Source organism: Melopsittacus undulatus, chromosome 3, assembly GCF_012275295.1.
Source record: "Melopsittacus undulatus isolate bMelUnd1 chromosome 3, bMelUnd1.mat.Z, whole genome shotgun sequence".
NCBI classification, from domain to species: Eukaryota; Metazoa; Chordata; class Aves; order Psittaciformes; family Psittaculidae; genus Melopsittacus; species Melopsittacus undulatus.
The window spans coordinates 88,826,444-88,843,204 of record NC_047529.1 but is presented as its reverse complement, the minus strand read 5'-3'; the positions used below and the strand labels follow the sequence as shown (position 1 = coordinate 88,843,204).

Below are 16,761 nucleotides of genomic sequence, written 5' to 3'. Positions count from 1 at the left end.
CCATTGGGTGAACAGCCCTACATGACTGCTTCAGTGTGCTTGCCCCTGTGGTGCTCAGACTGACTGCTGTAGAGGAAGGTGCTCAGCACAGCTGAATGAACACTATGGCAGCCCAACCTTGCTAAGCTGTGCAGGGCAGAAATTGCCTTCCTATGAAGTCTTTCAGAGTCAAACAGGGCCCACCAAAAAGCAGTTAGCTCCTGGAAGCACAAGAGGCAAGCAGGAATAAAACCAGTATCTCCAGTCACTAAAATCTCAGGAACAGGCAGCTCTGCAGCCCCACCACTGTGCACAGGCGGTGCCAGATACCCTGTGCCAGAGGTGGATGCTGATGTGGTGTCTGGGAGGGCTTTTGCAGCCCAGAACTCGGGAGCACACTGTTTTCCCCAGCCCCATCTCGAGCGCCGGGGCAGCTGTAGAGATGTACGCACGTCTAAGCCCTGTCAGCACCAAGGCACCCCATGGCTGGCCGCCAGTCAGCAGGCAGCGACCCGGAAAGAGCTCTCACGTGCATTAGGGCCCTGGGCAGATGCCGGCGGGGACCCCCACTGAGACTCTGCTCCTCCACACTGCCTGGCCAGGGCTTAGCTCCTAGAGTAAGGACCAGCTCCAGCAGCTCCACACTGTCCCTCCAGGCACCATGCGCAGGGAGTGAACCACTGGCAGGATTGCAGTTGGGTTTCTGGGCATGCTTCCCTGGGGTGACTTCATCCTGCTGCTCACACCTCCTAAAACACAGCCAGCCACTTGGCTCAGATGAACCCTTGCTCTGCTCTTCTTCCCCCACCTTGTGCCCAGCAGATCGGTCAACAGCCCCTGACTCCTGCGCTTCTTCACAGTGAAAAAGCCAAGCAGCACATAAGCTCTACTCCTCAGAAGGCAGTGGGCGTGAGGAGACTCGCCGTGCCCTTTCTAACTTCCCTTACTCTTCTAAATTACTCCCTGCATCCCATAATATGCCACCAGAATCCCCTCCGCAATTTGGAAGGCTTATTTAGCAAGTCAGATATAGCAAGGCATGACTTTATAAATAGAGAGGGGCATGGTTGGGGACTGTGCAACGTGACTCACAAGTGAAACTGCCAGTGAAGAACTTACCACACATTTGCTTTAAATATTCATTTAGCAATACCAAACCCTGCTCACGGTTACACTTACCATATAAAAACACCGTTCCCATATGTGGCAAGTGTGTTTATGGTAATTTCTCCAAAACTACTCAGAAGCCACTTACCATCTTGCAGGTCAGAGATAAACTGGGGTTGGGAAGGAAAGTAACTCCTCAGGGCTTGAGCCTGCCCTCGCTTACAGCTCTGCAACTCAGCACTCTTTCCTAGCACAAAACCAGTGGGACAACGGTTACATCATAAAGCTTTATCTCCATAAGCACTTTTTTTTTCCCCACTGGTCTATCTTATTTGCAAAGCTACTACTTCCACAGAATACCTGCGGTCCAGACTTGGGTTTTACTGCATTCCATTTTCTTCTATACCCTCATTTGCTCAAATGGTCCATAATTCAGACTGATTCTTCTGCAGAACATGGAGAAAAATGGATGTGAATTATGAAAACAATAATGAAATCACTACAGAACAGGCAACAGTTTAATGTATGTCTTACATGCTTCAGGAAAAGAACAATTCTTGAATCTTTTCCTTCATGGACTCAAGTGCTTCAGGTTCTGGACTTACAGCAATAAATGAATTATTCCTTCTTCCTCCCTTCTGCTTTCTCATGTGATTGCTTTTATTGCTAACGCCTTGTTTCTTCATGTGGGACCTGATCATACAAGCACATAAACATTAACCAGATCTGTTGTCTTCTCAGTGGCTTCAGTGGGGACCACTTGCATGAATCAGGCTTGCAAATCGTTAAATCAAGGGCAGATGAGACTGGATAAATGGGCTGGAACTTGGCTGAAGTACGCCAAATCTAACCTGCACAAATCATAAATATTTATACTGAGTGTTATGTCAATACAGGAGCCTTCTCACCATTCCTGTACTTCAGATCATCCCAGACACCTCCTCCTTATGTGGCTGTGTCTCCGGGTCCGCAGTGCCTGGTATTTGCCCTGTCCTTGCCCGGACCCCCTGCCCAGGCACAGGCCCTCCCTGTGCTGTCTGCTGACCTTGCAATATTTTCCATGTTATTCTTTGCTCTCCCCTTTTATTTTTAAGCAGTGATGCAGGCTCAGCAGGTGTGCTCCTGGGCTGTCCGTGATCCCGACACAGCCTTTCCCATGGGAAGCTGCAGCCAATGAGGAAACAAACCAAGAACCTCCAGTCTAGGCAGAGCTACCCCTGGCTTCTGGATACTGGTCAAGGTATGACAGGGGTTATGTCAAGTTGCTTCTCCACACACAAACATGTGCAGCAGATACTAGGTAAAAATAAAGCAAGGTGTCAGCAGAGGTTAAACACCTCATGGATGAAATTATACCCTTTTGGACTTTGGATTTTAGCATTTCCACTTAATGCCATATATTGCTGTCTAAGCAGATCAATCTTCTTTATTAACCTGTCTGGCATTTAACCCATCAGCACGGTAACAGAGGGATCATAACCCCTTGACCATGCAGTCTCAGCCAGGATGGACTGGCTTTGGTGAGGTAAAGAAAATAAAATGAGGAAGTAAATCTCAGAGTAGTAGATCTAAAATCAATTGCCATGGTTTTCCTAGACATTTATCCCAAGAGAGATTTCTTGTATTCTCCCTGAGTTGACTGGATTGAATCATGGAATCACAGAATCATAGAATAGTTAGGGTTGGAAAGGACCTTAACACTATAATCTTCCTGAACTTGCCGCTTTAATTAGTGAAGAATAATCCTATCCCCTTGCAGACCAAGTATGGAGTCATCACACCCAGAGCAAGGGCAGGAACTGCTCGTGTTCTGAGTGGCTGGTGTGAACAGCTCGGGAGGAAGAGTGCTGGGCAAGGTAGTGGACTCTCTGGAGTCACAGACAGAGATCTCTGGCACCTCCAGCAGCTACTGCAGTCTCCACTTGTGGCCATGCCTGGAAAACATTCAGATTTCCAGACTTTTTCTGGCATTTGTGCCAGGAAACCAGGCTGCGTGACTTTTGGAGCTAAATTTAGGATCACAAGTATTTCACATTCCCCAAGCACCTTCTATGACAACATCTCAAAACCCTTCATGAGCATCAGCTATTCCTCATTATCTTCCTTTGATATAGAAAAGCCACTTTGCTGGCGACAGAGCAATGAGTGTTGACTCACTCATGGTCACAGAGGAAACCAACTTCCCAGTGTAAACTGCTTGGCTCCTGCAGTCACAGAAACATGGCACATCACCTGCAGCAGTGCTGCTGGGACTAGGTAGGTGCAGCACCACTTCACTTGCATCATGGGATGTAGCACTGAGCACGCAGAGCTCCCTGCAGTGTTCTTTGGCTGTACTCCATGGGCAGATAGCCCATAACAGCACTGTTCATTGCCAGCAAACTCAAACCAGTTTAGGCCTTCATGCCTCTGTTATTTTAACCATTCTTTGGGATTACAGTTGCTAAAGGGAATTAAGAAACCTTACAGAAGCAGAAACCTGGTTGTGTTCTTTTGGGTTGGTCTGCTTTAGACCTCCTTCCACTTGCTGTGCTCCCATCCCTCCATTCACAGCCAACCATTTCCCTGCAGCCACAGGGGTTTTGGGAACAGCAGGACTGTCTTGTCATTGTCTGCTCCCCATCATGGCTGGTAGTGCTGTGGGTCCTGCACCATGCTGGTGACCAGCCCTTCCCCTGTTCTCTGGGTGTCCCCTTCCCAGCGCTGACCTAGCCAATGCAACGCCAGCAACCTAAGTTCAACACCAGCCACCATTAATGACAGTGTAAACTCACTTTATTTTGCACTCAACTCGATTAGCTGATGTCTGTGTCTGAGGGACCAGTAGGTGTGAGATGAACGGTCACTATCCACAGCTGCACTGCCTCTGAGAACATCTTTGTTCCTGCCTGCATGTGCTGGCACCAGTGCAGCTCTTCCCCTGGGAAAAGGACAAAGCTGCATTTGTACAAAGGTGCCCTTATACTCATGGCCCTACTTGAAGCACTCCTGCTCTGGTGAAAGAGGACAACCTCAGCAGTAGAGCCACAAGATGTGACCTCCTTTGCAAATACAGCTCGGGTCCTCACAGCTCCCTGAGCCAGGGTCAGGGACTGATGCCTATTGCCACAAGTGTTAGGCTGCTCATATCTGAGCATGTGTAAGAGCCCTTTTCCCTCCCCCTCTTCCCTCCTGTAGTGAGATTTCTCAGCTTTCAAGACTTGTTTTCCCTGGAAGGAAGAGAAGCTGCTGGAAGCCAAGCAGTGAGGGCACAGAGGGGCAGGGAGAGCATATTTGGAGGGTATTACGGGTGGCAGGGATGTGACAAGTAAGAAAGTGCTATGGGGGATCTCTCTACATATGAGCAGCTCCCTGAGGTGGGGTTAAAGAGAGGCTTATTCCGGGGCTGCCTGCGGCACTCCCTGAACAATGGTGGCCAGAGCTGCCTCCAAACTGCACATTTTATTTGCAGAGCACAGCCTTGAGCAACTCAGATAAGACAGGGTTTGGCTGTGGTCCCTGCAAACACAAGGGAGAAGTTGCCCAAGGTCGCTGCAGTTTGCACCACCCTGGCCACAGTTCTGCACCAGGCAGTGTAGTTTCAAGGGTGACAGGATGCCCTGGCACTGGGAAGAAGACACCCTGGGCAATAAAAGGTTTCTCCATCATCTGCTCATCTCCATCCCACACAGCGCACTTCCCCAGTGGGAGCCAGCAATAATCCCGGCTTTCCTCACTGCATAGCAATCAGAAGCTGCTTTATTTTTCAAGTCCTGAACAAATATAAACCAGAGCCTTTGCCAGCTAAAATTACAGCTAATTCCCCAGGCTTCAAGCTGCATCCTTTTGGTCCCCTCAGAGGCTTTCCTGCCCCCAAGGGACTGATGAGGATCTGCAAAGCTGCCAGCACTTCCCAGGAAAGAGCCTGAGGCCAGGGGATGCTCCCAGTGGCCCCATTACTAAAGCTGCCCACCCTGACATCGGTCACCTCCATACCAGCACTGCCTGCAATTATCCATCAGCTGATCAATAGGTTACAGTCACCCTTAATGTGCTCCTTTTTCTAGCCCCAGAAGACGCACCATGGCAATCTACACATCTAAACAGCCCTTTTAATTATTTTTAAAGTAAAAATGCCTGTTTGGTTCAAAAAGAAAGAAAGGAAGAAAGAAACCCTAACAGGCAGTGTTCAATTTGATTTTTCTATGTAGATTAATGAAATAGCCACAAAAGAAATCCTACAAAATACAAGTGTTTGGGGTTTTAAATAACTGTTATTTGAAGGACTTTGTTTCAATGCTTCATTTTCAGAAATAAAGATTTGTGGCTTAGGAGTTTCCTGTGATAAAATAATTGCATTTTTCAAGTGGCTTGTATTTTATCCTTTTATCAAATCTCACTAACAAATATCATTGGCCAAATGTCCATGGGAAATTCACTGAGCCCATACCAGAGCTGTACTAGAGTTGGTGCCCAGGGAGTGTTCAGATTCTCTCAGCAAAGCCAAACCCAGTAAATCCTGTAGGTCAAAATGCTTTTTATTTCTACATTTTGGGAGCTCGAGAGGAGAAGTGTGTCAGGGTGCCAGTTCCCTTCCCCAGACAGAAGAAACACACCTGTGCTTCTGAAACAGCCTTTTAATCAAATAACAGATGCAGGTCCTAAAATCCATCTCATAATTCCACTTAAGCCACAACTGAACCTGAAATCAGGGGTCAAGTACTGAAGACTTACTTAAGCATCTCCCCAAAACCCAGCACAGAGCTGTCAAAAGAAATATAGTGCCACTGTGCAACAACTTGCACCAGTGGCAAGTAAAAGCTCCTATTTGTGTTTTAAGAAGCAATTGTGTTCCTGCTTTCCAGTCCAAGCCTAGACACTCAGTGTCTGCTCAGGAGCTCCTAGGGCTGCCCAGGGGCTTCCCTGCACACACTACAGGGAACAGGGCTATGAAAATAGCATACTAATGTATGATAAAACCAGCCAAAATGCAAACAAGTTAATCCTTAGCATAATTGCAGCAGAGCAAAACATCTTCCTGGGCTGGAAATTTAGCTGAAAATCACCTTTTTCTCACAGCACTGCTGTATCCCACAGCAAGGGGACACCCCAAAACTCAAGCATTGCTTTCTTGTGCTCCAGGAGTCCTCCTTCAAAGGCTGCCAGCTCTTGCATGTGTGCCCTGACCAAGGGAGATGTGCCAAGCATGGAGGTGCTTTAGGGCAGCTCCTTGAGGGAGCTCAGCACCTGGGGTGGGGGTGCAGTGGTCCGGAGCCCCCCACCTCAGTAAGAGAGAAGTGAGACAGGTAGGAGCAACTTCCCACCTCCCACCCTGCTCTGCCTCCTCACAGGCAAAACAGGCAGGCAATTGCCTCCAGCAGAGGGAAGCCCTTGGGGTTTTCCTTTGGGCTCCCAGGGAGTCCCTGGCCAAAGGATCTGGCAGAGGAAGGAGCTGTCCCTTTGCAGGCAGCCCCTTATGCCTGACCATTGGCAAGGGCAAGTGTGTCAGGCAGGGTGAGGAAGTGGCCCTGGCTGCCCCCAGCCCACCAGGGACATCACAGCAGCAGGCAGGTTTCCCATAAGTGGAGTGGAAAGCTCTTTATTTAACCTGCACCCCCACCTGCCCTCAGCCCCAGCCTCGCCTTGCTCGTCATCCCTTGGAGTGTGCCACGGCTACTTTTTTGGCAGGCTAAGCCAAATAAAACCTTTTGCAAGCCAACGTTCTGGGTAACCCTTTCCTCCCCACGCCTGAGAGGATAATACATCAGAGCCGTGGTCACCCATCCTGCATGATGCAATGCACAGCATCCTGCCCTAGGCTGCTCCCAGCACTGCCCAGCCAGCTGCAACCCAAACAAGTCACCCAGAGTTGCTCCCTCAGGCTAGGGCTCTGTCCCATCCCCAGCCCCACCACCTGCTGCCCTTCCTGTTAGACAGCACCCTATGTCAGCAAGAGATGGGTGAGCCCAAGCAAATGACGACAGACCATCACATTAGGGGTGTGACAGAATGACTGGTGATTTAATGCTTCTTGAAGTTTTTTTTGTCTCCTTCCACAGGGCATTGGTTTTAAAAACAAACAAAACGAGGTAAAATAAATTAATTTATGTACACTTTACATACACTGTGTCACATGGAGCTTTGCAGCAACAGTAACCAGAAATCATTACAAAACAGAGTTACATGGCTGTTGCAGGCTCTGGGCAGCCTGCAACCTAGAAGGTTGTCATCCTGAGCATGGTTGGCAAAGTGATCATGTAAACATGTTTAGAAGCATTTACGGTGGACAATGGATGGGCCGGCTTCATCGTATTCCTGCTTTGTGATCCACATCTGCTGGAAGGTGGACAGGGAAGCCAGGATAGAGCCACCGATCCAGACGGAGTACTTACGCTCAGGTGGGGCAATGATCTAGGAAGAGCCAAGAGAGCAGAGATCAGTAAACCTGCAACCACTGGTTTATGGGGGGGCAGAAGGTGGCTGCTCCTGCACCTGGATCCTTCATGTTCCAGCCTTACCTTGATCTTCATTGTGCTGGGGGCCAGGGCTGTGATCTCCTTTTGCATGCGGTCAGCAATACCTGGGTACATGGTGGTACCCCCAGACATGACATTGTTGGCATACAGGTCCTTTCTGATGTCAATGTCACACTTCATGATGCTGTTGTAGGTGGTCTCATGGATACCGGCAGACTCCATACCTGGGGGCAGAGAAGAGGGGAAATGCAGGCACAAGTTAAGCAACAGAGCGAGAGCTCTATGGAGGACTTGGAGATGGGGAGCTGGCAGGGGAGAGGAGAGGGAGTGGGGCATACACACCAATGAAGGAAGGCTGGAAGAGAGTCTCGGGGCAACGGAAACGTTCGTTGCCAATGGTGATGACCTGCCCATCAGGCAGTTCATAGCTCTTCTCAAGGGAGGAGGAAGAGGCAGCAGTGGCCATCTCATTCTCAAAGTCCAGCGCCACATAGCACAGCTTCTCCTTGATGTCACGGACAATCTCGCGTTCAGCTGTTGGGGGGGGGGAGAAAAGGCGTCAGTGATTGCACAGGAGAAACAGGGAATGCTGGCACCTTCTCCATGGCTCCACCGGGACTCCAAACCCCCAGCACCACACAAACTCCCAACAGGAAGCACTCATGGGGCTTGCAATGGGGTGAGAGGCTGCAGCACCCCAAGACATGCAAGGGTCAGAAGTGAGAGGGGACATTTCAGGGCAGGGAATAGTGCTTAATAGTCCTTACCTGTGGTGACGAAGGAATAGCCACGCTCAGTCAGGATCTTCATCAGGTAGTCAGTGAGGTCCCGGCCAGCCAGATCCAAGCGCATGATGGCATGGGGCAGGGCATACCCTTCATAGATGGGGACGTTGTGTGTCACACCATCACCGGAGTCCAGCACGATACCTAAGGAAACAAGAAGCAGCCACCTGAGACACAGCCCAGGAAGGGTCCTGCCCTGGGGACAGAGCACTTCTCAGCTGTCAGGGACTAGTCCTGGGCATCCTTGTTTGGGGCCAGCGGGACATCTGCACTCACCAGTGGTACGGCCAGAGGCATACAGGGACAGCACAGCCTGAATGGCCACGTACATGGCAGGGACGTTGAAGGTCTCAAACATGATCTGGGTCATCTTTTCACGGTTGGCTTTGGGGTTCAGGGGTGCCTCAGTGAGCAGGGTGGGGTGTTCCTCAGGGGCTACACGCAGCTCATTGTAGAAGGTGTGGTGCCAGATCTTCTCCATATCATCCCAGTTTGTGATGATGCCATGCTCAATGGGGTACTTCAGGGTCAGGATACCTCTCTTGCTCTGGGCTTCATCTCCTACGTAGGAGTCTTTCTGACCCATACCCACCATGACACCCTGCAGGGAAGAAAGTGGGGGCTCAGCAACCTCTCCATGGGCAGCAGCACGGGGCTCCCCAGCAGGCCGGGCATCCTCCCTCCATGCAGCAGGCTGGGAGGCAGTGGGGACCCAGAGCCGTGGCTGCGGCAGAGCCTCAGGGCAGGCTCAGAAGGGGACGGCGCGTACCTGGTGGCGGGGACGGCCCACGATGGAGGGGAACACGGCCCTCGGGGCATCATCCCCGGCGAAGCCAGCCTTCACCAGGCCGGAGCCGTTGTCGCACACGAGCGCGGTGGTCTCGTCCTCGTCGCACATGGTGTCGGTTGTCTGCGGGAGCACGGGGGGCGCAGGCTCAGCCTCACGGCCGGCCGGCAGCCGGGGCTCGGGGCAGCAGGGCCGGGGCTCGGCAGGGCTTACCTGTGTTGACTGCGGCTCGGCGCGTCGGACGGCTGGCAGAGAGGCGTCCCGCTGCTCGCAGGGTAGCTCGTGTGCTGCCGTCGGACACCGGCCCTTTTATCACGGCGGCGGTCGGCCCCCAGGAATGCGGCCCCGGCCGTCGCCATATTTGGGTGTCGGGCCCGGCGCGGCCCCGGCCCGGCGTTGCCCAAAGAAGGCGCTTCTGGCCGCGGCCCAGGTGAGCCGGGCCCGGCCGTATAAGGCGCGTCTGCCGAGCCCCCCCAGCCACCCGCGGCCGCGGCTGAAATAATCCCCCAGCATTGCAGGCCCCGCTGAGGGACAGGCAGGTGGGGGCCGCCGCAGCCCCGCGGGGGACAGCGCCAGGACTTGGCCTTGCTGAGGCAGCGGCCGCAGCGGGTGCGGGCCCGGGCCCGGGCCCGGCGGAGTGTGAGGGCGGAGCGGGCCAGGAGAGGCAAGGGAGCTTTTGGCTGCATGGCCATGACTTGCCGCGGCCCTGAAATTTGGGGCTGCCAAGGGAAGCACGGCCCTCACGTCTGTGAGTATAGGCGGGCACCAGGGGGAAGAAGGGGCTGTGAGAGCAGGTAACATGGTAAGGTAGATCCGTGGTTTGCATGTAACACCACTGCATGTGGCAATGGCCACAGCTTTACACACCAAGGTAAGAAAACACTGTGTGTTGTTTTCTGTGGTTTAAAAATGGAAAATAAATGCATGGGATGACATCTGTTAGACAGACACCTGAAGAGATGCCCAGTGAAGCATTAATCCCAGCAACCACCTGATCCCTGACATAGCCATGAATGCTGGTGACATTACTGAGTGTCCATTGATGGCCACTGAGCTTGGCCGGGCAATGAGGGGATGCTCCAGCTCTCGCTGTGGCTCACATTTTCCAAAAGGAGTACAGTCTCACAGGCAAGTCATCTCTGACGAGACGAAGGTACTATGCAAGTGAAGAGGAACAGTACATCTTATACAGCTACAGATGCTTAAGCAGAGATTCCATGTGGGACACTTGAGAGACTTTATAGAGACATTTATAGAGACATTCCAGTTACCAATGAAGAGGCAGATGCAAGCAGATTTTCAGCCCTGCTAATGAGTTGAGGCAAATCAACCTTCCAAGACCTTCTTTGAAGGCACAATTGGCCAAGAGTAAAGCCATTTTAAATTTAGGGAGTCAGGAGAAGAGCAAGAAGAAATGGTAAGCCAGAATTGATCATGCTGCAAGGAGTCTCCTGCAAATGAAGGCATTTCTGCAGCTGATTTCCTCCATTGCAAGGCAGAGCAGACAGGTCAACAGAGAAGCAGAGGACTTTTCTTCTCTAATTTCTGCATCTTCCAGTTTGGCAGTGTCTTTCTTTACCTCCAGCAAATCTCTGTTTCATTCTGCTACAGATAATTAATTCCTGTCAAGTTACTGTATTGAAGTATGCAGGGGACAAAACACGCTCTTCTCTCATACTGTTCTTCAGCTTCTTGTTGAAGAAAAGTTCTGTCATCAACAACTGGCTGTACAAAACTCTGAAGCCTGAAAGCACTTAAAGGCATCACAGCCATCAAATCTATTTACAGAGCTGTAATCTCCACTGTGGCTTCCAAAATACAGGCAGTTGTATTGAATCAGAAAGCAAGTAACAGAAAGCCTAATGTCTCTGAAGGATAAACATTCTTAATCCTTCAATGAAACCTGACACAAGCATAAACCCGCTCTGTCCCTTCTGTTTCTTTTAGCTTTCTCTCTACCCCAGTCTAGTTCACAGCAAAATGCCCAATGGCAATGTTAAGTTTCTAGAGTCCTGCACAAAAGATCATTTTCAGCAGGTAGATCTGATGTTTTACTAAATGTTTTACATTCACTGAATGAATTTGGTTTTGGTCCCAAGTCAGAAAACATCTGAATCCTAGAAAGGTTTGGGTTGGAAGTGACCTTAAAGGTCATCCAGTTCCAACCTCCCTGCCATGGGCAGGGACACCCTCCACTAGATCAGGTTGCTCAAAGCAACCTATGTAGCTAACTTAGGGAACAAATGAGTATTCTGTCAGGTAACTCTGCCTTTGTATGAGACATTTTGCTGTAGAAACCAGGAATTTTCAGTTTTGATGTGAGTTTCCAGAACAGAGCTGGGCACAAAGATCACTGTCTGCAAAGCACAACTTCTGAAATTGATCATGAGTGATAACTGAAGCTTTCCTGCCACTCTGGTGACAACAGAGGATAGGAGTGTGGACATCTCATACCATATGTGCTTTCCATTACTGAGAAAACAACTGCTTAAGAAACAACACACAGTTATTCAAAAAGCCATTTTAACTGAGCCTCAGTCCTTCTGTCCCATTTATTTGTTTTTGTTATGCCTGGAAACAACCTAAAGCTCTGGCATGACCTTTAATATGCAGTGGTAAATGAAGGCATCCTCCCCATACAGTAATCTGAGACCGGATTTGAGCATCAGAATGGCTTATTACATAATGATCCAGGGGAAGGAGAGAAGGAACAGCCCCACATCCAAGCCTCTTCCAGCTTCCCAACAGTATAGTGACCAGCTCAACATTCCTCCTACAAGAACATTAGACTTCAGTTTCGACGTGGAAGTTATTTTAATGAGGTTTTATTTAAGTAAACTCCTTCTGTTCTGGCAATAGTTGGATGGAAAGCTGCTGTACAAATGCCAAAGCCTCCCAGCCCAGCAGTGGAGTAAAACATTAGTTGTGGAGCCTACATGACTGATTGTTTCCCGAGAAACTGCAGAACACTTCTACACCAGCTGGAAAAAACCATCCCAGCAGAGGAGCCACGCACCTTGAAGCAGATGGATAGATAAGGAAACACCTGCTTCCGGAGCAAGCTTCCCTGGGCTTACCCTGCCACCCCAGACAGAGTACAGAGGGTTGACAGCCTGTGAAGGGATAAGATACACCTGAAGTGTTTATGGTGGACAGTCAATTAAAGAGATTCCTCTTCAATCAAAATTTAAGTCTAGGAAAAGTTCAGGTAGAATTTATTTGAGCAGGGGGTGGCAAGCATTTGTTCTACTATTCCCTTGCTCTCAAAATGTTAAAACAACTTTAAAGTGACTTTTAAGCAAGCATATGGAATTCTTTTAAGGCTTTCAAGGACCCACTCCTTTGAAGCCACAGCTGGCAGCTCTACCCGTACTTCCTTCTCTAAGCCATGCAAGGCTGCAAAAGAGCAGAGTTTGCTTCTTAGAACAATCGTAGATGACTGCTAGTGCATTTCTTTCCCATATTAGTTAGAACCTCTCTAGATAAATCTATTCTTCCAAACATGTTCAGACTCTCAGCCCAGCTTACTGTATTAGTACAGAGAGGAGAAGGAGCCATGGAACGGGAGCTGTGCTTTTAAAACTAGAAACTGGATTCTCTTCAACCAGTTTAACTTCTGACCTTCTCAGCTGTTAGATCAAGTTATTGCAGCAGGCAGCAAGCCAGACAAGTAAAACATAAGGGCATGCAAGTTGCTCTGCACTGACTCTGGCTGTTGAGCTGCTTGCAACAGCAAAGTGCAACACATCAGAATGGCAGCAGATTTTAATCTTTGAATAAAAGTTACTTCAGTCAGAGTAACTAAAATTGAAAAGTCAAATGAATTTTTATTCCCACATCAGAGAGAACTAACTGGGGCAGAAAATTAGTAGCATCAACTTATAGAGAACAAAGCACCGAGCAAGAAAGACCATGCTGGACTCCCACACTTCCATCACTGCTTTCTAGGTTTCTTCCGAGCCAAGGCTAAAACAGTTGTGGTGAATGACTGCATGGTGAGCTGCCAACCTTATTTTTACATATATTCTAGAAATCTGGAGAGAGCTAAAATGAAAGTTGTACAGATAAAATATTAAAAAGTTTTGAAAAGTTTGATGTTACAGATAGAAACTGAAAGAATGGTGTATTTACTGGACCAGAGGACTTAGAAAATAGTGCTTTATCCCCTCCCCCCCCAAACAGGCTGAGTGACTAGTGTCAACCCAGTTACCCTTTTTTGTGCCAGTAATCTTTAATGCAGAAGTGAAATTACCTAGCTTCTGCAGCAAAAAGCACTGTATAAGAACAGGGTAATCTAATAATCATTTGTTTCTCAGGTAAGCTACACAGTCACCCAGCATTAACATTTTCACTATGAAACCCCAGCCCCAACAAAGAGAGATCAGAAGTTTCCCCACCTTCTGCAGTGGGTCCCACATTACACCTTATGTGTCTGCACACCTTTAAGTCTCAGGCAGGATTCATACTAATGAAGATATAGGACGAAACAGCAAGTTTAGGAAAGGCACAGCAAACGAAAACTTTTTCGTTTGTCTGAAAACACAACTCTGCCTCCCCTGACTAAAGCATTGATGTCTATACATTTAGGACCAAATGTATTACTCATGTAGATTTTATTACAAAGTTTTAACAAACAGAACATAAAACAGTACACAGGAATTCAACAGCTCTTTAGAAAAAGTATTTTAAAAAATAGTGAGACTCACACTTGTCCCTGAACATAAAGTTCATAGTTTGCCTTTAACACAAATCGGAAGTAAGCATTACATTTCAAGTTGCCAAGTTCACTTGCTTGCAGTATGTCATTCACCTCTGGTAAATATTCACTTAGCTGAACTCCTACAATACAAAACCTCTTATTACAACAATGATAAATGTACCCTGCATTAGCAGTTAAGATATTTTTTAAGCAAACACCTGTGCTTGCCTCAGAGTTAAATTACTGTTTTGGAATTGAGAAGACCTAATTCTGTTATACATGTCAAGAAATACAATAAAGCTTAAGTAACCTGTAAAAGTGAGTTAAGAGCTTCCCAGTGAATTTATGATTAAGCCTAAAATCCTGAAACACAGAATCCAAGTCTTTACATAACACTTCACCAAAATAAAAAAATAAAGCAAAATGAAAGATCAGTCATATAATAAATACATTTCAGCCTGGGTTGTGAAAATCTCACAAAAGAAAAGACGTTGGCAGGATTGAGGACACAAAATCAGAGCTGTTCTGGAACCTTCTCTCTTCTGGAAAAGGTTCGTATGTGGTACTATTTAAAACAGACTTTGACTCTAAATGGCTTCCCTCCTCTCCAGCTGTAACTTCCATGGCCATAACTTCCCATGGTCAGCTTTAACTGGGGGGAGTGGATCATTATTTTTTTGCTTTTGGAGAAAGAAACCAAAAGCAAAAGCACATTTAAGCTAAAATAGATCAAGCTCTTTTGAGTGGCAGTCAATTAGTTACTAATCCTGCACCTTACAGAAGACATGCATATAACTCCAGAAGACACCCTTTACTGCAGTAAGAAACTGCTAAAAATCCTATGGCTGCCCTAGTATGCAAATAATTTGAGGGTACTAAGATTGTAACCAAGAAATCTGCTCATCTCTTATCCCCTCAACATGTCGCAAAGATCCAGTTAGCTCCATGGGAATGTATTTCGTGAAATGCATATAGAAGTTTGTATTACTCAGAACTTCTTAAGGCTACTTCTTACATATCAGTGTTTATCTTAAGCAGCTTTTGAAAGAAGTAAACAATTTCAAGAAGTTCAATTATATTTAACTACACTTTACCTTCTTTCAACAGTTTTTGGAGTATTTTCACAAATATACTATCTTTAGATGCTTCAATTGGATCATCTTTACCATCTGAACTGGACCATCTGAAAGTGAAAGAATAATTTGTGGAAAGAATTGCACAGATGAAACCAAATGAAAACAAGTAAGAATAAAATGCAGGAGAACTTGATAAAGTATCAAAGGTGATTAATCCACATTCATACAGAAGTGTTGTGTGCTTGGCTACAGCTCGAGGTTTTTTCCCATCTTGTGTTAATTATTACTTATTCCAAAAGCAAAACTGCAATAAAATTGCACTACTATAATGTAGTCTAGTTAGGAAGACAACAGAAATGCTTCCTGTCTTGTAACTGTACAAGAAAATATTATTTCTTTGATAAAATAATCCATAAAGGTAAGAATTACCCATTCTTAGTAATCATATTTTACAATTAAGATGATGAGGGTATAGATTGTAGAATAAAGCAAGAGCATCAGTTTGCTAACATGTTTCATGTGTTACCCTACACCAATAAAAAAGCAAACTGAGGAAAGAAAGGAAGAAAAAATGCCTGTAAAATCTAACCTGCAGGCCTGTAACAGCATCACAGATACAATCCACAGTTTTTCTCATTTGTGATTAAATATGAAAGTGGAGACTCATGAATGCAAGTCTTATCTCTGCTAAAAAAGGTTTTTCTAAGAGAAAGATTATTTTAAATGACAATTTTTCACCCTTGCAGAACTTCACATGCAGCAGTTTTAAGTCAACACCAATTTATCTTGTTTTACTGTGGTTCTGACCTTTCAGTTGCTTAAATTTCCTCTTCTGTATGTGAAACTGACAGATAAAAACAGTTTTTGTATCACTCCCTAAATCAACATGAAACCTCCTTGGGCCCACAGGACACTCTTCCAACAGATCCTGGCACCTATAAGCTGTTACTGACAAAGCCTTCTCTGAAACCACAGGTTGACCCTGGATGTCACTTAAACTCACAAACATCTAGGATTTCATCTTCAATTCTACTGGGAAAAATGTGAGGGAAGGAGGGAGGGAGGGGTCCCTGACGACTTCCTCCTAGACACAAAGGACAGCAAGGACCCTACTGGAACACCAGAAGCACATTCAGCAACTCTCCATTCTACTCAAGAACCTTACCACCATTTGTAGCTGTTAAGCTAGAAAACAGATGCCATCCTTAAAAGTACGTACTGTAATGTCACACATTTACTTTTGCACACAGATGAAAGCTAACACTACCTCTTTTGAAATAGCCATCAACCTCTTTGTAAACCTCTGAAAGCCTTGCTGGACTAGAAATGCAATTGGGACATTAATTTTTCTAAACCCTATTCAAGTGATCTTGAAGTGATCTAAATGCAAAATGATCTCAGATTGCATCTAGTTAGCTAGCAGAGTGGGAAAAGTCCTGTCAGCACTCTGTGTGATGAGTGCTTTAAATGCTATGTTCAGATCTCTGTTCTCAGCCCAGGCTGGACAGGTCATAAAGCAATTACTGGACTGGTGCCATGTAGGAGTTCTGGATTCTTCTGTCTTGAAAATCACAGAAAGGGAAAAAAACACTTGGAATAGTATGAACCTCCTTCTGCATATTATTTGTGTCATATGGGACAATGACTTATTTTCTTCAGACTTTGGAATCTATCGTATGTATAAGTGTGAATCCAAATGCTGCTTATTTCCATTTTAGTCAAAAATGGCACAGTACAGTTGGAACATGTTCTCTCCTCATCTTTTCCTCCTTAGGTCCTCCTGGAACATGGATGAGAGTTAAAAAAGCTGGATAACTTCCAAAAGTTAGAAAGGAAAGGGAGGAAATGCCATTTGAGTTATTTAACTTGGGAA

The 16,761-nt window shown here is 46.9% G+C and overlaps 2 protein-coding genes across 2 annotated transcripts in view; both read right to left on the bottom strand.

The window, feature by feature from the left end:
- Positions 1-7,058: 7,058 nt before the first annotated feature.
- Positions 7,059-9,739, bottom strand: ACTA1 (actin alpha 1, skeletal muscle). The gene is made up of 7 exons (XM_005145979.2): positions 9,327-9,739; positions 9,096-9,236; positions 8,603-8,927; positions 8,309-8,470; positions 7,884-8,075; positions 7,584-7,765; positions 7,059-7,476 (listed from the first exon to the last, which is right to left on the bottom strand). The coding sequence occupies exons 2-7, from the start codon at positions 9,222-9,224 to the stop codon at positions 7,333-7,335; spliced, it is 1,134 nt and encodes a 377-aa protein (XP_005146036.1). The 5' UTR covers positions 9,225-9,236; positions 9,327-9,739; the 3' UTR covers positions 7,059-7,332.
- A 3,956-nt stretch (positions 9,740-13,695) lies between these two features.
- NUP133 (nucleoporin 133) overlaps positions 13,696-16,761 on the bottom strand; it is a 32,152-nt gene continuing 29,086 nt past the window's right edge. The window contains exons 25-26 of the mRNA XM_005145978.2: positions 14,907-14,995; positions 13,696-13,952 (exon numbers count right to left, since the gene is read on the bottom strand). Of these exons, the coding sequence (XP_005146035.1) occupies positions 13,816-13,952; positions 14,907-14,995 (226 nt within the window). The 3' untranslated portion in view covers positions 13,696-13,815. The remainder of the gene's footprint in view (positions 13,953-14,906; positions 14,996-16,761) is intronic.

What these genes read in the sequence shown, in the direction of transcription:
- ACTA1 (XM_005145979.2), bottom strand. Translation starts at nt 9,224, where the DNA reads ATGTGCGACGAGGACGAGACCACCGCGCTCGTGTGCGACAACGGCTCC. An exon ending in TGGGCCGTCCCCGCCACCAG is followed by an intron (nt 8,928 to 9,095) that starts GTACGCGCCGTC and finishes TCTTCCCTGCAG; the next exon opens with GGTGTCATGGTGGGTATGGG. An exon ending in CTATTCCTTCGTCACCACAG is followed by an intron (nt 8,076 to 8,308) that starts GTAAGGACTATT and finishes CCCCCCCAACAG; the next exon opens with CTGAACGCGAGATTGTCCGT.